Source organism: Rhinolophus hipposideros, assembly GCF_964194185.1.
Source record: "Rhinolophus hipposideros genome assembly, chromosome: 1".
Lineage (NCBI taxonomy): Eukaryota > Metazoa > Chordata > Mammalia > Chiroptera > Rhinolophidae > Rhinolophus > Rhinolophus hipposideros.
In genome coordinates this window covers 105,475,789-105,503,629 of record NC_138047.1, presented here as the reverse complement: position 1 = coordinate 105,503,629, position 27,841 = coordinate 105,475,789, and the positions used below count along the sequence as shown (strand labels likewise).

Genomic DNA, 27,841 nt, shown 5'->3' with positions numbered 1-27,841 from the left:
CTTTTGATTTGTCCGTCCATACATCCATCCATCCATCCACCCACCCATTTACACCCCTACCATTTGCTCTAGTCTGGCTGTAATGAACTTGTTCAGTTTCTTCAACAAGCTAAGCTCGTTCCTAACTCATGAAACATTATTATTTTCTAAACTTGAAAGAATAACATTTTGTTTTAATGGAATACCCCTTTTTTAACCTGAAAAATGACTGACAAACTATGGCTAGTCAGACTCAGGCATTTGGCAGATGTTTTGTTAAAAATGCACCAAGTGAGCCTGTTACTTCATGGAAAACAGTGGGCAGTTTGTTGCCAGTTGTAAAGCTAGACTTTCCAAATGCAGATTGGAATTTAGAAGAACTTGTGTTTGCGTCTTGACATAACAGAATCCCAACAGTTAGACTTGATGAGATTGGTGGTGTTACTTAGAAATGTGATTAACAAAATATTTCATAATGAAATATGTTAACATTGGAAAGATCTGTTTGGGTCTGTGAATCATTATTTTCCAAATGACTAATGTCTGATGCTACAAAATCATGCCTAGGTAAAATAGTCTTTAAAAGAGAAGATAGAGCCTTAAATATAGGAATAATGCTAAAGACATCTCTCCTTTAAAAATTTTAAAAGCTTCCTGTATTGTTTGGGAAGAGGATGTGAACGTCAGAGGTTTCAAATGCACACATGCTTTAATTTAAAACATTAAAACCAATGGAAGAATAGTATAACTTCCAAGAAAGACAAAGGAGAATAAAGAAGAGATGAACCCAATGTCTGGCAGGAAAAGAAACCAAAAGTCAGTAAAAAGCAGGGCAAATAAGAGGCACAAAACAATATAAAAATGAATCCAAAATATTAGTAATCATAATAAATATCTAAACTGGAAACAGCATTTAAAAATCAGATGCAGATTGGTTTAAACATTCTAGTTATGTGGAGTGCTAATTACACATCTAAAATATAATGACACAGAGAGATCACTAATGAGCATGGGAAACTGTATACCATGCAAATACTAACCAAGAGAAAGCTAAAGGAGGGATCGTAAAAAAAAAACAAAAGACTTTAAAAACTTTATTTTGAATTATAACAAAGCAATACATAGAGACTTATAATTGAAATGGCCACAGCTATCTTTTCAACACGATTGAAACAATAAGAACATACTTGAGAGAAGAAAATAACCATTATCAACATTTCTTATCAGTTTGTGTAGTGTACAGAATAGTCTTCAGTGATTATGAATTTTTCATTATATTGTGGCAACTGATTTATTATATTTCAACTCTGGAGTACCTCGCTTGAATATTTTAAAAGCCCCACTTGAAAAAGAGCACTGGGAAACAGCTATATGCATTGTAGCCTGTTGGTATAATGAGTTAAATAAAACAAAACAAACAAACAAAAAACCAACTTGGCCATGCAATTTTCCCCTGAAGGCTAGTTGGGTCTTTGTTTAATCAATAAATACAATTCTGAGCTTATAATCCACTACAAGTATTTAATTGATTTTGTTCTAAAATAATGGCAGCTAATCTTTGGAAAGATTTTACATAAAACATTGCATTTGAGTTTTATACCCCCATGAAACAGGACTCTCCTACTTGGAGAATGGGGGGTCACAGAAACGAAGAGACTGACACAGGGTGAGTAGAAGAATATTGTGGCAATAAAATTGGAGGCAGGAGAGCCTAATAAAAATGGTATGGTTGTAAAATCATACTGATATCAAGAATTACTAATATTTTAAAATTCTTATGTATATCAAATTCTTAGCACAGTGCCTGACTCATATTAGTCATTCAATAAATGTTACTACTAGTGTTAACATTATTAGAGAAATGCAGCTCTAGACCTTCCTTTTGTAACTTACAATAAAAGCATTTATTTAAATATCCATACATATTTATTAACAGATTTTAATTTATCCCACATACAACTTAAAAAATATCTTATAAGAAAAAAGCCATATAATTGAAAGAACAAAATGCAGTTAGAAAAAAACATTAGTGAACAAAAATTAAAAACAAACAAAAAAGAAAACAAATCATCCAGAGTCCCAAACTTAGAGAGTAATGTTACTATTTTGGAATATAACCAAACCATTCTGGATCCTCTTCTGATGTTTCAAAATATTATTTTTTTGTCCTGAGATACATCTGCTTAGGCTCCTAATAATAGCTGAGCTTGAATTCATTTCTCAGAGAATTAGGCAGAGGCTGTTTGTCAAGTAGTAACTGAACTACCAAGAATAACTAAACATTTCCAAAATCTTTTCTGACTTGTAAAATAAGGATGACACTATCTACACCAACAGAGATGGAGATTTCACTCTTCTACCTGAAGAGGACATCCTCCCTCACCTAAGGAATTCCAATTAAAACCAGGAAGCTTTGAGAGCCCACTAGACCCAGAACTCTGAGAGCCTGGATTGAGAGTTGTTTTTGATGCACCTAATTTCTGCCAGGTACTGCAATCCAGAGATGAGTTTTTACCTGGTAGAATGACCATGGTTCAGTCAGTTGGTGGACGGGCATGGAAGGTGCTTTTACTGGTTAGTTGAAGGGCGGGGCTGACTCTTTTTTTGTATTTTTAGGGCCTAACCCAATTTGGGGTATGAGTCATGTGTTTGGTGAATATTTGTTGACTGAAAAAGGAATTAATGGTGTTTGAAGTTCTCTGGAGGCCCAAATACTTCCCCTGTCCATCCCAGGCTGTTTCTTGAAGCAACCCTGTTTCCTCTGAGAAGTGTAGAGAAAAATCTCCGAAACCCCAGGGCAAATCATCTATGTCCAGCCTGAGGGTGCTTGACAGGACTGATGGCTGGGAAGTCCATCCGCTTCATCTACTGCTGTTCCATTCTTCAATTGCTCTTAATTTTTTATGTGTGCAAGATTTTTGCCTTTCAAGTTAAGACTCTGGATTCCTCTTTAAGCTATGATTCTGTTTCCCATCCTTGCAGCATAGTCTCAAAACCCCTTGAATAATGCCCTGTCTGGGCCTGTCCTGCCCCTGGTCCTCCATTCTGTATACTCCAGGTCTTTTCATCTTCCTACACTGAAATCTGGCGTCCAGGGTGACAGTTCCTGTCATGTGATTCTCAGGGACTGAGCCCATCCCATTAATCATAGCCACCGTCCTTTAAAAATGTTGTCCTCTCTTGGGAAGCTCTTCCTGGCAGTGTGCACATCAGGGGAAATGAGTTTTCCAAACCAAGGCCCGACGTTATAGGGCAGAAACGAAATAAAGACATGAGGCGAGGGAGGAAACAATTGGTCTGATTGGTTCAATGGGTAGGAACTCCCTGGATAAGGAAAGGGAATGCAGGTAAAAGGGAAAAATATTAAAATGTGGCTTCTAGAGGGCTGTGTGTGTGTGTGTGAACTCTGTGAGTTAATATTATTATTTGGATTTTATGGATGGGAAGGTTGAAGCTCCAAGAATTAACTTGCTCAAGCTGACCCTATTGTAGGGAGAGAGGTAGAATTGGAACCAAGGCCAACAGAGCCCCCGGCCTTTTCATTGTACCCCATGGGGCCTGTTCCCTCCGGCCCTCAGCTCTCTCTTAAGGCTCAGCAGAGAGAGGTTGGATTAGACCTACACACAGAGTCTCCATGGCATGGAGAGAGAGGAAAAAAATACAAAAGAACATGACAGATATAGTTTTGGAGAACAGAACACTAATAATATCAAAACTGAACACTAATAGTAATCTAACACTACCTTTATATGCTCTCGTTATCTCTGCAGACAGGATATCCTTTTGATTTTTTTTCTTTACAATCAGTAAGAGAGATCAGTTTTATTTTCTCCATTTCTCAGAATTTATTTAAGAGAAACCTATTTTATACCCAATGGGTTGTTGAAAACTAAGTTTTGTTAAAAACAACTGTTGGAGAGGATGGGAACAAGGGGAATCATAAGCTGTTGATTAAACTAAATGATATGCCTACTTTGGAAAATCCATCAAGTACAATTGAAGAGAGGACTATCCTATGACCTAGAAATTTTGCTTGTAGAAAGAGAAGTTATCACATTTTGTATATGGGAAAACATACATATTATGTGTGTGGGAAGACATGTACAATATTTACAATATAATGTTATAAGAGGGAAGAAACTGGAAACCACCTAGGCAAACATATTTAATTACGAATAAAAATTGTATTAACACAATGAAATGCTATCTATCAGTGAAAACAAGCTAATGACTTTTATATACATCGATTCGGCAACTCTGAGGTTCACGAAAGCTAAGTAAGTCACAGTGTAGGAATACTGCAGTGAGACGATTTACCTGTTTATTGTATAATTCTTAGGTAATGTGTTCTTACCTCTGTTTCGCATGCTGTGGGTGCTCATCGTGAATGAAGAGCTAAAGAAAATGTTAGAATTGAAAGAATGTTAGCATTTCCCATGCTGGGTGTGATTCCACTCAAACGCAAGCTCAGCAGGAATGGCCAAAGTCACATCTGCAAAGCACTTCAGATTTTACTGGATGAGCTAGAAGCGTCTGTGTCATAAAGTGAGAGGATGCTGGTCTTTCTCTCCTTTCTTCATACAGGCAAACATTAAATATGGAACGAACTGACCCATGTGAGTTCTTTCCAGGTCACTTCAGTGAGCACCTACCGTGATTTTGTACTTTTGGAAGCCATGAATTTACACTTGCCTTGTCACTACAGTAATTATAGAAAATAAGTGGCTGGTTGGGGCTTCTGTTCTATAGTAATTATTTACCCATTGAAGGACAGTCAGCCATAGCAAGAAGAAGAGTATAGAAAATAATTTATTCCTTCTTGAAATGTGAGCTAGTTGCGGAAACTGTGCGGATTAGTATAAGAAAATCCATAAAGAAAAGGGGTTATGAAAAATAAAAGACAAAACACCAATGTGCGTTTCTAAGCACAATAATGATGTCACCGAGACTGTCTACCGATGGCTCTCGTTAGCACTTGACCTAATGTTTAGTTTTATTTGACATTAGCTGTAATTTCTGGTTCCTTTCGTATTGTGGTCAGCATTGTGGTCAGCATTGTCATGATAAACTCTAGGTGCTGCCACCGTTAAATCTAGTTACATGGAACGTGCTGAATCCCAGGGATTGTTCTCTTGACTAAAGCCTCTGGGTTAATGAATGACATCTAACCCTTTTCTAGCACCGGTGAAATCAACTGAGTATCGATCTGGTTTTGTCATCTGCACAGAAGCCTGGGGTCTCACGGCCAGCTTTGTAGATCGAAATGCTCACAGGTCACTCAGCCAGAACACCGTGCTGTCATCCCTGGTCGGACTTCTGCTGACATCCAAGACTTTGACTCTGTGAAAACCAGGATCCCTTTACTAGGAGCCAGAGGACAATTCTGATAAATATCTGGGAAAAAACCAGGAAAATTGCTCTACCCTAAGCTTTTGGGATTTTTAGAAAGAGTCAAGAGAAAAGGAATATCCTCTGAGGATATTCTAGGCCTCAAGTACAGGCTTTATGAGGATAGAAGCAAAAGCAAAAACAAAACAAACATAAAAGACAATTATTATTTCATTTTGCAAACATGCGTTGAATACTTACTGGGTACGTAGTATGTTTGGGGGAATATAAAACGAATAAAGCATGGCCTCTGCCCTAAAGCACTTCATTGATGGCAAGAAGACATCATTGCATTATAAGTGCGATGTGGGGGAAATGCTCTGGCAGGTGTGCACACAGCACACGTTCCTTTGCTTTAACACAGACAAATTGCTTTAGATCTCCAGAATGGCTTCCTGGGAGACATGCTAACTGAGCTGACTTCTGAAAGGGGACTAGGAGATGGATGAGGAGTGAGGGTGTGATCCAGGCAGAGAGAGCAGCAGGTATAAAGGCTCAGAGGCAAGGGAACATGGCTTATTCTGCAAGTGACCAGAATACAGTTCCTTCTGGGTGGAAAGTAGGCTGTGGATATAAGCATTAGCTATTGCAATAGTCCAGGCAAGATTGATGGTGGCTGGACTATGTTGGGAGCTGGGGAAATGAGGAGAAATGGATAGATTCAAGGCATGTTTTAGAGTGGAATTTGGGGAGTTGGAAATGGATTGGATGGGAAGAGTAAAGCTGGGAAAGAGGGGCGGCCGGATGGCTCAGTTGGTTAGAGCGTGAGCTCAACAACAAGGTTGCCCGTTCAATTCCCACAGGGGATGGTGGGCTACACCCCCTGCAACTAAGATTAAAAACGGCGACTGGACTTGGAGCTGAGCTATGCCCTCCACAACTAGCTTGAAGGACAACGTCTGATGGGTCCTGGAAAAACACACTATTCCCCAATATTCCCCAATTAAAAAAGAAAAGATGGGAAAGAGAGCTTACCATTTACTGAGGTGAGAAAGTTTGTAGGAGGGTACTGTTGGTTTGGGAATGAAAGTAGAAATGAAGAGCTCAGTCTCCAACATTATGAGTTTGAGATGCTTGTCACCTGTTTAAGGAGGACTGCACATTGGGTAACTGGATGTATAGGTCCGGAGCTAAGAAGGGTGGTTGGGGCACAGGGTAGGGGTTTCGGAATTACCAACACGGGTGGACATTCAGCACTGTGGGGATGGATGAAAGTGCCTAGGCTCTGAGTGATGGAAGACAGGACCTCAGATGGGCCTTAGGAATACCAGCATGTAGAGGTCAGCGTGGGGACAAGGTCAAAAGGGGACTCAGAAGAAGAAGCCAGTTACCAGAGGAAGAAAAATCAGGAGATGTTGTTCAATATGTTACACAAATAAATAAGAGAAGCCAAACTATATCAAACAACTGCTGCAGATATGGATCTGATGGAGAGCTCATTACCTTTTCACGACAATATGTTTCCCACCCCTTTTAGAACATTACCGTAAGAACGGGTATCGTATTGTGGTATGGGGAAGAATATTGTGCCAGATTGGGCCTTAAAGAGAAAACAGCCTAAAAAGAGTTATGAAGCCATAGTCCAAATACCCACAGGCCAAAGAGTGAGAACAAAGTTACGGAAGATGTGAAATGGGACGAGGCCAGAAAATGAAGGAAGGGAAGGAAATGGGGGTGAACTCATCTGATGTGCAGGGCCTGGCAATGGCCGTGAGAGCTGACAGTCCCTGGGCACTTGCCACAGGCCTGGCTCTGCTCTCAGCTTCACGTGCACGATGAATCGTGCTGCCCAAGGTCACGTGGTTTGCGAGTGATGAAGCCAGGCAATCCCTGTGAATTCCTCCTAACCACTACGCTATTCCTCCATCAGCAGGGTACACGCCCTGTACGTATTTATTAGATAAATAGACAGCATCTTCTTTGTAGGCAGACAGCAGGGTTAAGTCAGGATCCATGGGCTACATTTGGAGAATCAAGTCAGTATAGGCATCATGGGCTGCTGAAAAGTGGAGGTGGACCTGACTTCAATGGTAAGAGCCTCGTTCGTGTGTCTGGGTCTCATTTATCCCTTCTGAGAAATGGGTCACAACGATCTCCTGGATTCAGTGTGGCTTTAAGCTGGGGTCTCATGGATGGAGAGAAGTTCCCCAAGTCAGGACAGGGTGAAGAAGGGGGAGACGATGGGGAAGTGTGATAGGCAGAGAAATCGCATGTGCAAAGGTCCTGTGTTAGGTGACAATAGAGAGGGGGAAAGTGGGAGAGGGGCATGAGCTGAGGCTGAAGTCACTGGGCAGGCTGGGGGCCTTACAGCACTAATTTTGGAGGCCCTGGGTTTTGTTTTAAGGAAGCCCCCACTAATTTACAGTGACCGTGGTCAATGCGTCACCAGCTTGAGCCTTAACCTCCTCGACTCTTCAGTTGGGATGACGGTTTTCACAATAGTTAGATCAGGGACGTATTTAATCAGATAATGACATTTTCAAGCCCCGGCCATCTATAAAGTGCAATTCAAAAGTAGCAGCTTCTGTGTAGTCAGAACTGAGTCTAGTTAGAAAAGGCCAACTTTTCTTCCCAGATTGATTAGCAGCCATTGCAGTTAACCCCACCTAGCTGATATGCAAGGCTTCGAATCTCCCACGCTCAGTCACTCAGTCACATACAAAGAGCAGGAAGTAGGACACTGTTAGCTTCCGGAACTGCGGCGATCCCAGATTTCCATTGGGTCTTATCATTGGGCTTTGTTATCAAAGGCCAAGGACTTCCCGTTTCTCAGGAAGCCTTGGTGAGTCATCCTGCACAACACAGGGCCTGACCCCAAAGCTGGGATCCTGTAAGGGGTTCCTGGCTTCTTACCTGGCAACGGCGAGAGGGATCTCGGGAGCACTCTGGTTTTTTGACAGGTGAGATGATTCGGGCTTCATGGGATGATGAGCCACTGTGTAAGGAAGAAAGTCACATAATTTGGTCAGGTTGCAGAAGGAGAATGATTGGGGACTATTAGAGGCCTATTGGAACCACTATAATTTTATCCAATAATCTCTGATAATTAGGAGCCAGCTTTTGGTGTTTGCCACCAACTGTAACCCATGGATTCTGCAAGGACCCTGGTCCTGGGAATGGCTTCTCATCTAGGCTATAAAAATTGCCTTGAATATTGAATATTCAATACTATCATCCAAAGCATTGAATCTGGAACTCATGGACTTCCTGAAATATGGAACGTTACATTGGATGGTTTTGGTATGGAAAGGCCTGAAGTGGAAGTGGACTGAAGAGGAGTTCTGCATTCACATGAAAAGTTACATAGAAGCATAAACAAAAAAGTAAAATCCAAGAACTGTTCCGGGCAGCGGAAGGCCTGGGCAGGGCTGGCCCCCACACCCGAATTCTCATCTCCCTCCTGCCAGAGGGCAGGAGGGCCCAGCAGCCTGATGTAGACCATCAGTCCCACTGGTTACCCTCAGGCATGCATTTTTCTCGAATTTTCCCCTTTGATCTTCAAGTTTCGGGAAGTTCTGCCAACCATATGAACTGGAGTTATTTAGTAATTACACATGCCGTCGGTGTCACCACTTTTTTGTTTCCTTTTCATCATGAATAGACTTTAACCAGTCCTCCAGAATTACACACAAAGGGCACACAGTACTGCTATGGTATGCAATCCCATGAAACACTCTCCCGGATGCGGTTGTAAGTAATAAAGTTCAGGAAGCATATAGACACCCACGTGTCTTCATTTCGCTCGTTACTCTGTGCTCTCTCCAAGGTTGATCACACAATGCACACTTTTGATGAAAGGACTGCGATTACTTGAAACGTGATGGAGTCAGTGACTTGTCCGCTAGTCATACAGCCTATAAAAGCGTTTCATGTCACCGACAGGCACCCAGAGCACCGGCCCCTGGTGCTCTGGACAGTGTCACACTGTTGCATTGATAATCGTTGAACCCGATACAACTACACCTGCACGTGTCAGTTAGGATGCTGGGCTCTAGTGTGGAAAAGGGCACAGTTTCCTTTAAGTTTTGAATTGACTTAGAATTGCCAACAGGCCCCCACTCCTCCATCAGGGGCCCTTGGGAATCTACAAACCCAGATGAGGCCTCATTCCAGTCTAACTTCTTCAATATAAAGAAGAGCATGGTTGGGACCTGCAGAGGCAATGAACTTGGCCCAAACCACACAGTGAGTTGGTGGAGGCCTCTGCTGCTTTCTTGAAGCATGTTGCTTGCACTGACACTTTGGGCCATGGCTCGGGCCCGTTAGCTCTGGTCCTAATTCATCCTTCTAAGTGAATGGTGAACAGTATGTTCACACGGGTGTGAAGTTATTACCTGCCAGCTAGCAAGTGTTGGATTGCATGCTTCCACAGCAAGGACACCCACGTGTGTGCTCAAATGAGGGTATATATGTGTGTGTGCATGGGTGACATTAAAGATAGAGAGACCAAGAGCTTCTCTCAAGCAGTGGACCAGCAACGTCTTCCCAAAGTGGCAACGGGTGACAGTGAGAGAGTGAGCCTCCTTCTTGGCAGGAGTCCGTGGCTGAGGACCCACCACGAGCCCAGCTCCAACTTAACTCACTCTGTTTAGACTGGAGGATTCTTGAACAGACTATGAGGTCCTAGATCCATCTGGATCACGTCACACACCGCACACACATACACACACACACTCATACATTCCAGACCTGAATCATTAATACTTTCAACAGATGACTGTAAATCTGGAAACAGAACTTAACCTAATGGTATCAGGGTATGAAAACAAACGTAAACAGTTCACCTTTCTCTGTTCCAAGGACCTGTATAAAGTGGGGGAAAAAAAAGATGTTGAATAACTCTTGATGATAGAGAACTTTACACTATTCTATGTGTGTTTTCAGAGCAATTGGTTAGTAGAATTGGGGCAGAATTTTTATTAGTATAGAGATTTAAACAATCTACAAACACTACAAGCAAAAATCAACATTTTATTCTCTGTGTATAGCTGGCAAGCATACCGTTTGCTGATTGGCCTGTAAGTTGCTTTGACTCCTCGGGAAGCAATTTAACCATAGCTGCCAAGAGCCTTAGAAATACTCTTCCTCTTATCCCAGAAATTCCACTGAGGAGATTCTTTTTCTAGGAAAGCAACCTAAAATCTGGACCAAATTCCGTGTACAAAGGTGTTCAGTACATCACCAGTTAATAGTGTCAGGACACTGGAAACAGTTTCCATGCCCATCCAAGAGGGAATTGTTAAGCAAATTCTGGTGCTATGTTCATACACATATTGTAATATTATAAATGTAAGTAATTATGTGGAGTATGGAATAAGATTACCATAAGTGTGCCTCAATGTTACATAAAAAGTTCAGGGTAAAAATGTGGCTTATGACATATTTACATGCAGAGATGTGTGTGTGTGTGTGTGTGTGTGTGTGTGTGTAAAAAGGGATTTGAAGAGAAATGACAAAATACTAATAGAGTGTTTAAGTGATGAGGCTATGGTTAATTTTCTTTATGTTTTAAAAAAATGAGCATTAAAATAGTCACATTATTCTTTTTAAATGTAGCCATTTATCTTTCCCGACATTCGCTTTCTCTTTTTTTCCTCAATGGTGGTAGAATTCCCGATCATCCTTCATTATGAAAATCTGTGTGCTTATTGGAATTTCATCCTTGGGCCCTACTCTGCTCTTGAAGAAGCAAAGAGTCTTACAAGAGGTACAATATTTGCTGAAGTGTTTCCTTAACTGTAAATCATTTTCTAAAGTCCATTTCGTGCAGCTGGGGAGGAGCTCAGGTATCATTTAGACATGAGCTTCTTAACTTGGGGGATGGAGGGGGTCCTTGGATGGCCTAGTGGGGTCCCTGAACCTTCTGACGTTAAAAACTAAAGGTTTTTTTCTATAAATATATGCATATATTTGTGTGTGTTAGGAAGGTTTATTATGCCTTTCATCAAATTTTCGAAAGGGTTTGACGTCCGTGAACAGTTAAAGCCAAGGGCCTGCAGATGAGACCCAGAAGGGTTATCCAGATGCCCGCTGTTATCTTGCGGCTGAGCTGACTCTAGAGCCCAGGTCTCCCAACTGGCATTTGCTTCATGGACAAGAAACCTTTCGCAACAAATAGCTTAGAGAGGCATCATAAGTCTTAACTGAAGCCAACCAACAGACAAGCCCTTTTGTTTCAAAGACCGTGGCATCCCCCAAGGTTCTGGAAGGAGGGCATGCATTTCATCGTGGACAGCAAATCAAGGCAAATCTATAGGCTAAGTAAAAGGGTAATGAATCCATACTAATGCGTGGTTCGAAAGTCTCCCCTCTGAGTCTTCCCCAGGACTTTGAACCTGGCAGTTCAAAGCGCTCAATCAGATGCGGCTGTGGTTCCCAGGCTTGTCAAAGGAGGGGGAGAGCTGGGTGTACGTAAGGCTGAGAAGCCAACTGCCTGGGGGAGCAGTTTTATGTAATCCAGACCCAGGCAACTTTTTGCTTGAGGGCTCTGAATTTAAAATCAAATCAGATTAGAAAAGTGGAGTGAAGTCTCTCTAGTTTCTCTACGTGAACTGTTTTTGGTTGTTAGAAAATCAAACTATTTAAGTCTAAATAGTAATGCTTTCTTTATTATTCCCCTCCTTTCTTCCTTCCCATCCTCTCTTTCTTTCCCCTCAGCCCGCTTTTTTTCTTTTTTCTTTTTGTATTTTAACTCAGTGACATCTCTGTATTTGCTAAGGCAGGGAGTCAAAGGCTGGGGAGAAGACCTGGGCTTTGGGTTTTCAGGGGCTGGCCCAATATTCTGCCAGCTGTGGGAACCCTGGCAAGTCTCTCTACCTCTCTGAGGCGACTTTTTCTCTTAGGGTTTTGTGAGAATTAAATGAGACCACGAGTCTCTTACTTTCTCTGAAAACTGTAAAGTGCTTTGTGAATTTCAGTTGAGCTGGGTAGACCATCATTGGATTCTGGTCCCCAAGATTCTGGTCACATATACAAGCATGCATGGCATTTGTCCTTTGAGATGAGCTTTTGTGATGGAGAAATGGCCTTGACTCTTAGGCCAGACAAACAATGGGGAAATATCTTGGCAAAAGATAAGGAGGAAGAATGTGTTTTTCCACTAGTTGTTCTTGAGATGATATCAGCTTCTAGCAAATGCCAACCGAAGATGCCAGGAAAACCAACCGTCCTGCATGGTCCCTGCTGTCGGAGGCTGACCTCATCTCCCTCTTGTTTGTTAGTAACTGGGGGGAGCCTATTGTCCTTTCAGACTGACCGATGAGTTATGGACTATAGGTCACCTTGAGTGGCAGCCATCTGCGACTTGGGACACATAAATTGAAACTATAGGAAGAAAAGGGTGGTCCCTCTGAATATGTGGGTACCACCCCCAACTTCCTCCTTCCTGATGGCACCTGGAAGTTCAACATGCAGAAGAGGGTGAGCTGGTGAAGTCCTGAATGGAACCAGGGCTGGCCTCTCCTTCAGCACTTCTGCAGTTTCCTCTGTGACACAACTGTCTTACGGATTAGAGGTAATAAATGTCTTGTTTGAGTCACAAGCTAGAAGGATGACTTTTGATTTTAACAGTGTCATACTGCCATTAAATAAATAAAAGAAAAAAAGAAAGGAAGAAAAGAAATGAAGTTCTATAGTCTAGATGTAAGAGGGTCAGCCAAATACTAAGATAAGAACCAAATCCCTTAGGAGGCCAGTGGGAGTGAGGGGAGGACACTTGTGACTTGTGTGGTTGGGCAGAGACTTTCCACCAGTCACCGTAGACTCACCATCTTGGGGAACTTCCTTTTGGGGGCTTTTAGGGAGTAAACATCTAAGGGGGCTCTAAGATAGCTCCATCTTGCCTGACTTTCCTGCCATTTATTGAGCCTCTACTTCTCACCTGGTCATTTAGGTGTTTACTTTGACTGACTGATTGGACTTTATCACGAGTTTGCAAAGTTGAGCATACGCATCTCTATATTATGGCTGGGGAAACCGAAATGGGGAAGGAAAGGGGGGTGGGGACATCTGCCAGCTTTCACAGAAGTCACAGATGCTGGAACAGGATTCAAAGCCAGGCCTGTGTGACTCTGTATCTTCTATTTCTTCTACTTTGCAGTCCTGTCTTTCTTTGAAGAACAAATAGCAAGGTATACAATACAGTTTCCCAAATTTTATTTCTGGGATGCTGGGGATTGCAAGCCGTGGGCGGACACTTTGCCTTCTGTGGGAACTGGGGTGCTCTTCTCTCCATTGTACCAGTAAACGCTGAATATGGAGGCCCAATAGGATCTTGGTTTAAAATCTGGATCTTGGTTTAAAATCTGGATCTTAACTTGTTTTGCTTTAATTTTCTCACCTTAAAAACAGGGCTAGTAATACATAATGAGCATAGCTATTGTGATAATTAAGTGGGATAGAGTATCTGACGCAAATAGTATCTTGCCCATGGCCGATGCTTAATGCACAAAAAAATTCCCTTCTTTGTTTCCTAGGACAAAGTTTCAACTTACCTCACCCAAGTTCTTTAAGCTTATCTGTCTGCAGGGAAAAGAAATACAGCGTTACATAAAATACAGTTCATAATGATCAAAATAAAATCATGCCGAGCCCTTAAAACCCGTTGATTATGTTTTTATTGCCAAATTAACAGCCCATGGTCCACTGTGATGTTTATCACCATTCTATAAAACTAAGGCCAGGTTATTTTTCTCATAATTTTCTATTATAAGAAAAAAGAAGTGATGAGCCAACATAAAAGGTGGTAACAGAAAGGACATGAATAAACTTGCTTCTCATTTTCGCATAATTTAAATAACACCGTTTCTGACATTTGCTTTTCCTTGTCAAGTTTCATTAGCACAGTCAGACCTGCTATCATTACCTTGATTTTAAAGCTCTTAGTTTTTTGCTTTGTGGAAGTGTAAAGGGTTTTAAATATGAAGTTGGCAGGTTCAGCAGGATCCTAAGGAGTCATATGTGAGAGAAAGAATGCTTACAGTGACAGGAGATTTGAGACAGGAAAAACACGAAACTGAGTGGTCAGGAAAGAAGTCCACGGAGAATCTGTTAATACGGACATTGGACAGATCTCAGAAGAAACTCCAAACCTTTCATTTGTATTGACGATTAAATCAATCAATGTCTCTAACCCTCATTTTTCTCATCTGCAAAATGGCCACAAGGATAGTCATCTTAGAGGGTTATTGTTATTATAGAATCGGTAAAGATAAGAATGAAAATGTTGGGCGTTCAGGGGAACTGTTGTTAGAATGTGCTCAAAGTCAGATGAGGACATTGGGAAGGGAGTGGGGGTGACACACACATTCTGTCTACCCCCGTCTGTTGGAGAAAAGCCTGGAAGTACAGAGAAATTAAAGCTGTGACACCAATCTTGGTTGAAGGCTGGTGATCTAGTTATAAAGTTCTGTCTGCATCAGGTGACATGACCTAGAGGCATACAGCTTTCAGATTCTGTGTCTGGTCTCAGATCTCTAATAGGCATCCACACTGAGGTCCCATATTTTTAACCTGTGTCATCAGCCCATCTGAGATAGTGCGTCTGCACCCTGCCTCCCCCATTTAATGGGACAAATGAGAAGGTAAAATAAATATGATTAAAAGTAATAAAATAGAACAAACACCCGTAGTAGTAGTTATTTGGGGGTTAAATTGAGGCTAATCTCAGTGTTTTCTGTGTTTAAGAGTCTCTGGCATCTTAGGACAAATGGGCCATGTGGTTTCAATTTAAAGTGTATAATTGATTTTAGTCTTGTGATGTTAAGTTTCAAGAGTCAAGCTATGTTTGACACCATTTACAAAGAGTTTGAATTGTTTAAGAGAACTTGAATTTTTCTGTATTTATGCATTTACTTGATTAGATTTACAAAAATTAATCGTTAAAGAAAGTTTTATTTGTTAGGGCTTAAAGTTGCTCTGTCAGCATTAGAAACACTTAAAAATCAAGCAAATGAAATGTATCAAGGCATTTCAAATGTTTAAGGAGATTTAACTGAGTTTGTAAATAAGTCTTTTTGTTTAAGATTTCTTTTTTTTTTAAATTTATTAGTTTCAGGTGTATAAGACAAGGTACTACTTAGATGTTCCTCATTTATATCCCTCACCCTGTGGAGCCCTTACCCCATCCACTATCCCTCCGACCTCGCACCGAGCCATCACATTATATGTATAAAATTATAGTTGGCATTCATTATTGTTTAGCTTCTGGTGTACAGAGCCATGACCAGGCATCCACAGTATCCCTGAGGTGGGAGTCTAAGATTTCTTAACCTCTCTAATGTGACGAACAGAACAATGGTCTTGCTGTTTAGATAAAAATCATTAGATCTAGAGATAGAGCAATATACTTTATAAATGGAAATGTGAGGCTTCAGGAAAGCAAGGCTGTGGAACTGATGACTTTAAATATTGGATTGTTAAGTGAACCCCAGTAATTGTGAGAAGGTCCTTCTGGGCACAGCGACCACCTTTGGGCATTGGAATGGCCATGTCGACAAGACCCCATGAGTTAGTTGCTTTGCTCGCCTGTAACATGAAGGCATCTGCCTTTTGAGGAGGGGTCTCTTAATATGAAGACAGAGGGACTGCACAAAGTCAGAGAATGGCAGAGCAGGGCGGGACTCTGGCCTCCCCCCCATAGCATCACATTGCCTCTTGGAGAGCATCTTTCAATGCTTGTTTTCCCACATTCTGGCTCTGGAGATGACCAATAAAATATGGTCACTGACTACACAGAATACGCTTCCCCATGTCCTTTCCTGAGCAAATAGGTGCTCAGTGTGTATCTGAGTATTATCCATTTAATTATAAAAATAGCCCTTCTGGACCCTCCCTTAGTTCTTGGCTCAGTTTTAAGTGAATTGGATCTGAATCCCCACTGTATCATCCGTGAGGTCTGTCCCTCTCGATAAGTGACATTTCCTCTTTGAAGATTAGTTTTCCCATCTGGAAAATGGGTAAATCTATGGTAACAAAGAGAGTCGATTAAGGTTCTCACAAAAAAATATGTGTGAAAGCTACTTGGGATAAAATAACACCTTACATCTGTGGAACACTTTTAACATTTTTAGAGTGAGCTTTGTATTCTGAGATGTGTCGGTCTCAGGCAGATGTAAGAAATAATAGATTAGAGGGATCCCATGCGCCCTTCGCCCAGTGTCCCCCAAAAGCAACATCTTGTAAAACTATAGTCATAAAGTGCACGCTCTAAAATCAATAGTTTCCATTCATAAATGAGAATTTGTCTATCTTCTTCATAATCCCTACATTCTCTCTTTTAAAGGACCATGGTTTCTCGCTATCTATAAAGATTATTTTTTCACTTCCCCAATCATCAGAATACATTTTTGCTATTGAGATGGCTTGAACTTACGTGGTGCCAGCATTGCTGGTTGAAAAGGGAAAACCATGGCGAGGCAAATGGCTGTTTTGTTTATTAACTCTCAGGCGCTTTATTTAAATTATATTTGGCAGGAGCTTGCACCGTGGGCCACCTAGTGTGCTGGAGCAGAAAGGAGACATGGTGGCTCAGTGAGCTGTCTGCATTTCTGTGACCTCATCAGGTCACTGTGGATTGTAACACTGTAACAGTGTTGTTGTGGGGCTGAGGTAAGGCACCCAAAAGACCCCACAGGGAACCCCGTGCATAGCTGAAGCTCAGCAAATGTCAGTGACTCTTAGGGTTACCCAGGGTGACTTCATCTGGCACGTGTGTCAGGCATGGTACTGAAACTAGAATGGATGGAGAGCTGGGCAGTCCTTCCCTTTTTAGTCTCTTTCTGATCAAGTCCCAGAGAGTCTCCGTGTGGTGCTAGTATCCTAGTCAACCTAACATTTACTTCTCTTCCCTTTGAACACAGAGAAAAGTCCCCAGTCTCTAAGTTTTGGTCTGAAACTGTCTGTGTTGCAGTTACTTCTGGTGAGATGCTTCCCTTTTACATCAATTTATTGAAGTGAAAAAAAAAAAATGAGCCGAGCAAAAACTATCAAGTACATGGATATGGCAAACCTCACAGTAATGGTCTATTAGTGGTTGAGCGTGTCTAACCAACTGTCCCAGAATTTCAAAGTCCTCTTCCAACTTTACGCTGTCAATGAATGATCTAAATGGCATTTTCCTTATCTGAAGTGCTTCCACTCAGTCATTGTTTTGTGAAGCTAAGACTGAGCTTTAAAAGAAAGAAGAATGATGGGGGGCGGGGTGGACACAAATGGAGCTGAAATACAAACAGCGCCACCACCACCCAGGGAGAGCAGAGCCAATTGTAAAGGGCCGCAGCTGCAGCTCCCAGGCTGCCTCCCTCAGACTCAGGTGAGTGCCTGATGTAAATCACAGCCTCGCTTTGGGGGGAAGCGGGGGCAGTTCATCTCACAGTGCCTGTGGAGCAGCTGTTAGGCTGGGAGCGGCCCTGTTTGTCCTGCTTTGGTGGAAGTGGCTCAGGTCTCCTGTTTTCAGAGAAGGTGAGCCTAGCAACTGCCTCCAGTGCTTGCTTATGAGTGTCATGAGTCAGCGGTGACGGCCATCTGACTACCTATATGGGGCCCAACTAGAAGTGAATCTGAAAGCTCTCTTCTTAAAGCAAAACTCTCTTCTTCATGGTGGCATTCCCAGGGGCTTCAGGTTTTGGCCTCTCAATAGTCGTATACCAGCCCTATAACTCAGACCAACTCACCTAAAGTCTCGGAATCTTAGAAACATTATGTGCCCAGTAGGTAGGGGAGTGATTTTTCCCAGGGACCTACTGTGTGTCATCCACTAGGCTGGGCACTGTTCCCTTCCGAGCCTTAGAAAACCATACTGTGTTGGCCACTGGAAGGATTCAATGGGACAAAATGGAATTACCCTCTGGAGGTGTTTATGGTGAAGAGATCCAGCATGGTACTCATCACACCTAACAACAATTAAACAAAGGTGAACTATAGTGGCAGAATCCCTAGAAATACAAAATGCGAACTTCTGAAGACTCCAGAACCTCTGCTAGACAGCTGCACAATAGAGGGGCATGACCCAGACTGTCTGGAGGGCCTGATCTGTCTCAGGAAGCATTGTTTCAGACCTCAGAGCCTGGGCGCAGATAGGGAAGGCCCGGGGACCTTCCTCCAGGCTTTAGTGACAGACCCTGTTCCCTCTGGGCTCTCAGCCCTGGCTGCCCATCAGCTTGACCTGGGGAGCTTTAGAAACAGGGATGCCATGTCTCACCTCTCAGAGCATTTAAAACAGATACTGGGGAATAGTACTCTTTAAAAAGCTTTCCTGATTATTTTCATGTAAAGCCAGGATGAGACACTACTCTAGCATTCACAGCTTCTATTCCTGGAAAAAATAGGGTTATGGGTGCCTAATTCTGATGGGTACAGGTGGGAGATGCGGTGTGTTTTTCTTTTCTTTCCTAGGCACTTGAGAACAATTACATACCTACCTCCACACCACATTCTGTCACGTGGGGATGGTTATTTTCTTTTTACAAATGAGGAAAACGGGTCTCACAAGTGTTATTTTCTTATCCAGCCAGAAGTGGCTCAACTGGGACCCAGACCTGGGACTGCTGGCTCCCAACATATTGTTCTTTCCAGCACGAAGCCACGGAAAGATAAAAGCCTCTTCTCCACGCTAAACAAACTTGTCACGTTGGACATCTTACTCTTCCTATTTCCGACCTCCTCACTTTTCTGAATTTTGATCTATTCTTAACATATTAGCCTACGTGCTGAGGAGTTTTAGGGGGGGGGATGCATTTTACATTTCCATTTCAGATGACTCCACTTTGTGGGTATGATGGTCTGTTAGGGTTGGTGCCTCTTAGTCTCTCAGTCTTTGAAAATTTGGTGACTCCTAGTCTGGCTCGGCCCTTTGGAAGCTGCAGAAGGAAATATGTATTTATCCTATTTATCAAACTTCTATGTGCCAGGCAATATGCATACTGACATGAGGCAGTCCCTCCTTTTGGGGTGGAAGGGGCAGACTTGTATCCAAATGTATTATGTGAGATGGCAAAGGAACCGACAGAAAAGGGCTCAGGGTAATAAAAATGCAATAAACGTTGGTTAGAAACACATGCTGGGCAGGCACTGTTAGTGCTTTACAGGAATCACCTTATTTAATTCTCACTTTAGCCCATGAGGTAGGACGTAGCTGCTATTATCATCCTTACTCTACTGCTGAGACAAACCTGGGCTCACAGAAGGTTAGTAATTTGCCCAGAGGCTGGGTTTCTCAACTTTTGTACTATAGATCTTTTAGGCCTCATTATTCTTTATTGGGGGGCCATCCTGTGCTGTAGGGTGGTTAGCAGCAACTCTGGCCTCTTCCCACTAGAAGCTGGTGGCATCTCCCCCGCCCCCCCCCACAAAGTTGTCACAGCCAGAATGTCTCGAGACACTGTTAACTCTCCTGGGGGCAGAGTCACCCCAGTTGAAGACCCCTGCCCCAAGTCTGCCAGTTTATAAGAAGGAGAACCTAAACTTCAAGCTAGGCACTTTGACTGGAGACATGGCAGGAGGAGAGAGTGGGGCGGAGGGGTGGTGGTGTTGCAGCCTGGAAGACCCATGTTGTTTGGGGCTGTGAAGGTCAGAAAGTTGAGGAGACATTCACCAGAAAATCAAGAGGGAGAAATGGCGTTCTAACATCTGTCAGCATCAGTGATGAATGGATTTTCCACAGAAGCTCAAGATATGCCTGATATGCTAGAGTGTTTGTATCCGTGAGAAAGGATTACTAACTAAATAATGTCTTGTGCCCCAACCTGCTGATTGAATGAAGCTTGCAGTAAGAAAGCATCATTCATTCTTTGTAATAGGAACAAGAGGAAAACGCTAATCTCTATTCTGACTTCTAAAATAAAGCAATTCAAACACTCTTGGGGAAAAAATATGCACAATTCATGTTTGTTACATTTTGTAATTGGAGCTGGCTGCTAAATGCCCAGTACATTTGGGAGTAAGGCTCCGTCATCAGCACTTAATACCAGAGGGTTGGTTTTGTAATATTTATTTGTCAAAAAGGCAATAATGGTTTTTGACAAATGGGTTTTCATGTGTGGTTATATTCCTTCAGCCTGGGTGATGGGAAGCTGGGGACCGATATTAGCCCTTGAATCGTCTGAACTACCTTTTGGTTTTTACATAAAAAGTCCAGATTCCATTCTGTCATTTAATATTTTCTTTAATAACTAATTCAGGTCTCAAGTGAGCCATTCTTTCAATAACTCATTTTACTACAAAGAACCTGTATTTTCCAGAAAGACTCAAACTACAAGTTTCTAAGACTGTTTTCCCTCGAGGCCTCTTCCCTCCATCATTAGGGAATCTGTTCTGAGAGGTGACAGGTTGGGGTGTCTTTGTCGCCCTCCCCAGCCCACCAACTTCTCCGGTGGTTTCATGAGCAGCAACATCTCTTACCTGGCCCCTCTCTGCACTTCGGGGAAGGTATGCCTCTGAGGGGAGGCTGGCCTGCTGCTCTCCGGCTCGGGGGGTAAGGGCTGGTACTTCTTTGGAAGAGAGACAGGTGGCCTGTGTGAAGAGTCATAGGGAGACATGGAGAAGGTTTGCTGCACAGGTGGCCCCTCAGACCCAGAATTCACACAGCCCTGCCCTCAGTGACCCCAGCTTTGGGTTTGAAATGTCAGTTTTTGGGTGTTGATACTTTGTAGGTCTGCCCAATCCTTTTCAGGCAGCCTCGAATATCAGAGGAGTCATTTTTGTAAGGCACCTAAATGTACTTCCGTGCAACATGCTCTCTGGTTTAGTTGTTTTCTGATGAAATTTTCTCCAGGGAGTCTTTGGTTTCTCAGTGTGCCCCCTATTGGAGTTTTAGGAGTGACTGGGGACAAAATATGACAGCCTTCGTTTATCCCAGACCGGAAGACCTGAGCTGTTTAAACTCCACCAAGAAACAGGAAAATGTTTGAAAGTCAATGACTGCCTCAGTCATCCACTCCTTCACCATTCACTCATTTATAAAGTGTATCAGGCACTAGTGGTAGACACTGGAGATGCAGAGAGGAAAACGACACAGTCCTTGGCTCAAGTACTTCCCTCTAGGAGGGCAGCGAGAGCAGTGATGAGATTACCAGTGAGGGTAGTGAGTGCTGTGAATGGAGTACTCCCAGGGCCCCAGCGTGGCCAACTCACTCAGACTAGGAAATCAAGTCTGTTGCTCCCATCTCCATATATATAAATATATTTGTATGTGTATGTACTTATATAAATGTGTCCTTTATAAGTCCCTTGGCAGCATTTCTCAGTGCCAGTCCTATCTGGAAGATTTTTGTACGAGAAGGAAGAGAAACGGAAAGGAACAGGGAAGTAATGCCTGGATCACAAAATGATGCCTCGAGCTGTATTGAATAGATGACTGTGACTGAATCAATGATTAAATGGATGAAGGAAGGCCTGTTTAATCTTGTTCATTGGCCAACTCAGATTAATTTTTCAATGTCAAATTTTTGATTCTCTTTTTTTAAAATTCTGGAGCTTCTCAAATTTTGGAACTAGTTAAATACAGAGCAAAGCAAAATATTATTTTAAGTGTCTTACCGAGGAGTTGGTAAAGGAGGCTGTAAAAGGAAAGAGAATCAGAAATTAAATTTATTGTACTTTGAGCAGAGCTAATGGTCAACATCTTCTTGGTTTACAAGCAGAAATTACAGATCCCAACCAAACTTCCAGGAGATATTATATTTTTCAAGGTATATCTAAGCCTTCACATTGTCCACATTCCTATGCTTCTAAAATAAGGAGTAGGTAACAAATGCGTTTTAATAATTCCTCTTACCTTGTTTCCTTTGGTGGGTTTGTTTCCTAAAACACAAGAGGGAACAGCAGTGAGTTTATGGAAAATGTCACCAATTTATTTTTACATATGTTTGAATGGAAATCATTCCATTAGAATAATGTCAGTGATAATGTCAATTAACACTTGTTAATATCTAATTAAGTACCTGGCACCAAGGTAAATACTTTAGTTATGTGATCTCATTCAATCCTTACCTTTGTTCTGCTAATGAAGAAACTGAGGCATGGGGAGATCAAATGGCTTCCAGCCACCCAGGTATAAATGGCAGAACAAGATTTCATGGTATGCTCCTAACGCCTGTAAACCCCTCTTAACCACCAATTCTTCATTAGAATTAGAATTCTTTTACATACAGTCATCTCATTAATTCAAGTTCCGGCCAAACACGTAACTGGACATTTCTAAGCAGAGGGAAATAGCATTACAATATTTTCCAGACAGAAGGGTTTTCAAAGACCCCAGAATATAACTCCTTTATTTTATAGATGACAAAACTAAGGATACACTAGGTAGGACAATTGCTCAAGACGACCCAACACTAGAAAAGCCTGAATAAGACCAAGAAAAGATTTTCCTGACTTCTAGGTAGTTTTATTTCCACAATTCAATAGAAGTCAGATAATCATTGAGATGCTGCTCTGAACGAAGCATAATACTAGGTACTGCGGATAAAAGACAAATATGACACGATCCTTCCTCTTAAGTGGCCACAGTTATTCTGTCTACAGGCCAAGTTCTAGGTCCTGGGGACAGATTGGGGAGGTGAGAGACACGGTCTCTGTTGCCACAGGGTTATACCTAAGTAGGCAGACAGGCATTGGACACATTATGTAAAATGTGATGAGAATTTCAAGGAGAGAAGAGCATGGTACTAAAGGAAGATACAGGAAACTTAAGTTTGGGGTGTCAGAAAAAGCCTCTTTGAGGAGGCAGTGCTTGCTTATCTATAAAAATGGGTGTGATGTTAATAAATGTTGCTTTATAGGGAGGAGTCAATGAGATAATGTTTGTCTCCTATTACAGGAAATTTACACCTCAACTGAGAACTGGCTGAGTGACTACACACTGAGCCTCGTCTTCTTATTTGTGAGACAAAGTTGGACTAAATCTATGGTTTTTAACTATGCTCTGAAGAGCCCCTTAGGCTCCTGCTGGGGACTCCTGAGGACTCTGGGGGCTGTGGGGGGCTGATTCTGGCTCATCACCCCATGTCATTGGGGGAGGGGTCTCCACTTCACCTACTTCCCTTTGGATCTCCTCTTAAGATTCTTTTTGAGGAAAGGTCCACCTAGCCCAAAAGAATACAATATAACCCAATCCAACCCAACCTAACCCAACACAATATACACTGGTCTGGATGATTTTTACAGGTCTTCCAGGTCTGAAATAACTACTTCATTGAACAAAATTACCATTTTCCCTGTTCTGTTTTTGTTTTGGAAAACACTTTTTAAATAGCTAGGATAGACTTCTCTGATGATTTCAAATATTGATGGCAAACGGGAATTGTAAATGTTCTTGGCATTGTAAAAACACAAAATATGACCCAGGATGGATTTCAACAGCAGCAGCAATCTAGTTAATGCTATATCTTTGGCTATTTTAATGATATTACCAAAAAGCTTAGCCCACATGATGCGTTCTTAAGGCATGAAATTAGGAAACATAAAATTAACTTCTCTCATTGTATTGTGTATTGGCTTCATGTTCAGAGCTCCCTGGGGGCTGTCTGGCTGCTCAGGCTGATGACTTTCCCTGTGGAGCTAGATATTGGCTTTCCAAGACGGCTTCCTTCATAGCTACCACTACATCTATTGGGGGTCAATTCAATTCACTGGAAAAACAATTCAATAAGGACACTGAGTGTCTGGAATTCAATAGGAACATTCCATTTATTGTTATAGAGATATCTATCTCATTTGCTTCAGTGACTATGAGTTTAGAAAAGGACATCTATCTTCCTTTTATTCATTGACTTATTATTGAGCACATATCATGTGTCAGGCATGGATTCATTTTTAATATATTTGTTGATTCAGTTGTTGGGGAATATAATTGCACCCTCTCTGCCCCCAAGAAAGCTGCTATTCACATGTACCTTATGTTTCAGTGGCAAGAGATAGAAAACAAACAAACAAAAGCATATGAGGACAGGTAATGACAAGTGCTACAAAGAAAGATGAAACAGGGTGAGGGAGATAGAAGGGACATGGAGGTGAGAGATGGGGGGGGTGGGGCTCCTTTTTTACACAGATTCCCAGTAGGTGTCTCTGGATAGGTGATGAGGACAGAGGAAAATGAGGGAGCACACTATGTGAATATCTGGCCAAGAGTTTTCCTGACAGGAAACAGTAGGTGCAAAGGCCCTGAGGTGAGATGAGCACAGGGGGAGGTGGTGGTGGAGGTGGGGAGTCCCCAGATCACACTGGTTTTGTGGGCTGTGGTAAGAACTGTGCCTTAACCATGCTGCATCTTTTTGGTATGTGGTCCATGTGTCCTGTGTCTTCATTATAACGGAGGGTTTTCTCAGGCATCATTTAGTATTCCCCCCACTTGAAGGTTATGTATGAAGTATTATCAGCAACAGCAGCAAAACTCCCTGAGGGTTTCGGCTACGTCAGTATGCCTCCTAGCAGTCATTTATGCCATCATGCTTCTCTGACGCATTGCTTGGAAATCCTACAAACTAAGAGGTAGAGATGAATATCAGGGACTCCACAAGTGAGGAAACTGGACGAAACAGGTGAAGCAACGTGTCATACTATCACATGGCTTTGATGATAATTCAGACAAAATCCAGCCAGATTTCTTTGTGGGGAGGGCTTGTTTAATAAAATAATAACCCCTCAGGTAATTGGGATAGTGGAAGAGGACAAGATTGGAGCTGGGTTTCTTGAGTTTGTATGTTGATATGGGCAGGATCATAGCAGCTGTTCAATAAATACTTATGAAATAAACAAATGGATTGAGGCATGACTAAGTTTTCTCTTCTGGAAAAGTGAGGAATAGTTACTCATACTTCATGGGAATTCATGTGTGGAAGAAATGACTTCATGTCATGGCTTTTATTGCGTACCCACTGTTACTAGTGTTGTGTAATGGAAAATCAGAGGGAAAATGGCAATCTACCTTCCTGATGAAGTACACAGATATTCTCGAATGCTATGGAAAGTTTCCTGTCTGTCACACAGCAAGACCCAAATATTTGTTCTTCCTGGCCACCTTGAAAGTCAGTAAAGCCCTTCCACTAGGAGGAGGCTGGCATGCTTGCCATCTGGTGGTCGTACGTGTAATTACGCCGTCTGACCACAGTGTCACTTGCTCTTCAGTCTGAGGACAGATTTCACTTCAGCGGCAAAATTTATTGCTTCTTGGGAGGTCATGTAGTGAGCATGACTGTAGTATCTGTGGGACCCAGGTTGGCCATTACCTCTGTACCTTATAAGGATGAAACCACAAAGAAGTTTTCAACCTCACAGGGGTCTGTGAAGTTAAAGCAAAACCTCCCGGAGAAGAAGAAAGTCTTGTGAGGTCAGTTTCTGGTGTGTCGGAGCAGCTTGTACTGGCTTACACGGCCTTACTGTTACACTTTAAGGAATTTTGAAATGCAGTGATTCAATACAGTCATTATTTGAAGAAAATTATATAGATGTACACTTGGGTTATATCAAAACCAAAGGTAACGCATGCTCAAAACTCGTGACTTCCTAATTCCACTGCATCTTACTATTGTCTTTGCTGCTGAAGTTATTTACCTCTGTTGTGTCTGTGGTGGAAATACTATGAAATGGTGTATCTTCCCAACGCCGTGTTCAGCAGTCATATTGGTGGCTTGAAGTCTGCCATGGTGGGAGTATTTATACTGTGGCAACTGGCAAATGCTACAAATCAGGGTTTGATTTATGGTTTTGCTGCTTGTCTAGACTTAAGAAAGTGATGCAGAAAATGTTAATTAAAGTTGAAAAGCAAATTAAATTGAAAAGTATATTGTGTCTGTATATTGTGCTGTTCCATTGTGAAAAGAGGAAAACTGAGGAAATGGGAGCTGCTCCACGTCCTCACCAGCATTTGGTGTTGTCATGTTGTCAGTGTTCTGCTATTTTGGCTGTTCCGATAGGGGTGTAGTGGTATCTCATTGTTGTTTTCATTTGCATTTCCCTGGTGACCTCTTTCCATATGCTTATTTCCCATCTGGGTATCTTCTTTGGCGAGGTATCTGTTAAGGTCTTTAACACCATCCCCCCTCCCCCTTTTTTTTTTAACAGGTTATGTGTTTTCTTATGGTTGAGTTTTAAGAGTTCTTTATATATTTTGGACAAGAGTCCTTTATCAGATGTGTCTTTTGAAAATATTTTCTCCCAGTCTGTGGTTTGTCGTCTAAGCCACTTGATGTTGTTTTTCACAGAGCAGTTTTTATTTTAATGAAGTCCAGTTTATCAGCTATTTCTTTCATGGATTGTATCTTTGGTGTTAAATCTAAAATGTCATCACCATACCCAAGAACATCTAGGATTCTTCCTATGTTATCTTCTAGGAGTTTCATAGTTTTGATTTTTCATGTAAGGCTATGTTCCATTTTGAGTTAATTTTTGTAAAGGCTATATAAGGCCTGTGCTTAGATTTATTTATTTTTGCATGTCAATGAACAATTGTTCCAGCAGCATTTGTTGAAAAGACTCTTTTTGTTCCATTTATTGCCTTTCCCTGTTTGTCAAAGATTAGTGTGGGTCTATTTCTGGTCTCTATTCTGTTTCATTGATTTATTTGTCTATTCTTCCACTGCCACTGTCTTTTTTTTTTTTTTAATTTTATTGGGGAATATCGGGGGACAGTGTGTTTCTCCAGGGCCCATCAGCTTCAAGTCATTGTCCATCAATCTAGTTGTGGAGGACGCAGCTCAGCTCCAAGTCCAGTTGCCGTTTTCAATCTTTAGTTGCAGGGGGCACAGCCCGCCATCTCTAGCAACCTTGTTGCTGAGAGCTCGCCCTCTAAGGAGCTGAACCATCCAGCTGCCCCTCTGGCAGCTCAGCGGCAGCTCGTTGTCTTCAGTCTAGTTGTGGAAGGCACAGCTCACTGGCCCTTGTGGGAATGGAACTGGCAACCCTGTTGTTCAGAGCTCGCGCTCTAACAAACTGAGCCATCCGGCCGCCCCCCACTGCCACTGTCTTGATTATTACAGATTTATAGTGAGCTTTGAAGTTGAGTAGCATCAGTCCTCCAAAATTGTTCCTACACATTGTTTTCAGAGATCCAGTCATTAAACATTTACTGACTGATTGTGATATGTCTTTGGCGCTACTACTAATGAGATGACTGACTTAATACAAGCTGTTTGGCCTCTCTGAGCTTTGCGTCCTTATCTGTGATTTAAATGTTTGAAAGAGTACATATTGTCAGATACGAGAACTTATTTCCTGATAGAAGGGACCATGGCGCAACAGAGCAGTTACAAATGGGATCCTTTGTAGTCTTTCAAGTTGGGTTCTGATGTCACCTCTGTCACTTACTAACTTTGGACAGGTTACTTAAACATCTGAGCTTCAGTTTCCATGTCTTTAAAATGCAGGTAACAAAGTATAGTTCCTTGGACGGTCAGAATTAAATAAAATAATACTTGTTGGCCGGCCTGGGTGGCTCAGGCGGTTAGAGCTCCATGCTCTTAACTCCGAAGGCTGCCGGTTC

At 42.0% G+C, this 27,841-nt stretch overlaps 1 protein-coding gene across 2 annotated transcripts in view; it reads right to left on the bottom strand.

Moving 5' to 3' along the window:
* CLNK (cytokine dependent hematopoietic cell linker) overlaps positions 1 to 27,841 on the bottom strand; it is a 157,931-nt gene that overhangs the window by 11,584 nt on the left and 118,506 nt on the right. For both annotated transcript variants that reach the window (XM_081046549.1, XM_081046550.1), the window contains exons 9-15: positions 22,139 to 22,164; positions 21,901 to 21,920; positions 20,764 to 20,874; positions 13,860 to 13,887; positions 10,152 to 10,170; positions 8,221 to 8,302; positions 4,334 to 4,374 (exon numbers count right to left, since the gene is read on the bottom strand). In XM_081046549.1, coding sequence (XP_080902675.1) covers positions 4,334 to 4,374; positions 8,221 to 8,302; positions 10,152 to 10,170; positions 13,860 to 13,887; positions 20,764 to 20,874; positions 21,901 to 21,920; positions 22,139 to 22,164 — 327 coding nt within the window. The remainder of the gene's footprint in view (positions 1 to 4,333; positions 4,375 to 8,220; positions 8,303 to 10,151; positions 10,171 to 13,859; positions 13,888 to 20,763; positions 20,875 to 21,900; positions 21,921 to 22,138; positions 22,165 to 27,841) is intronic.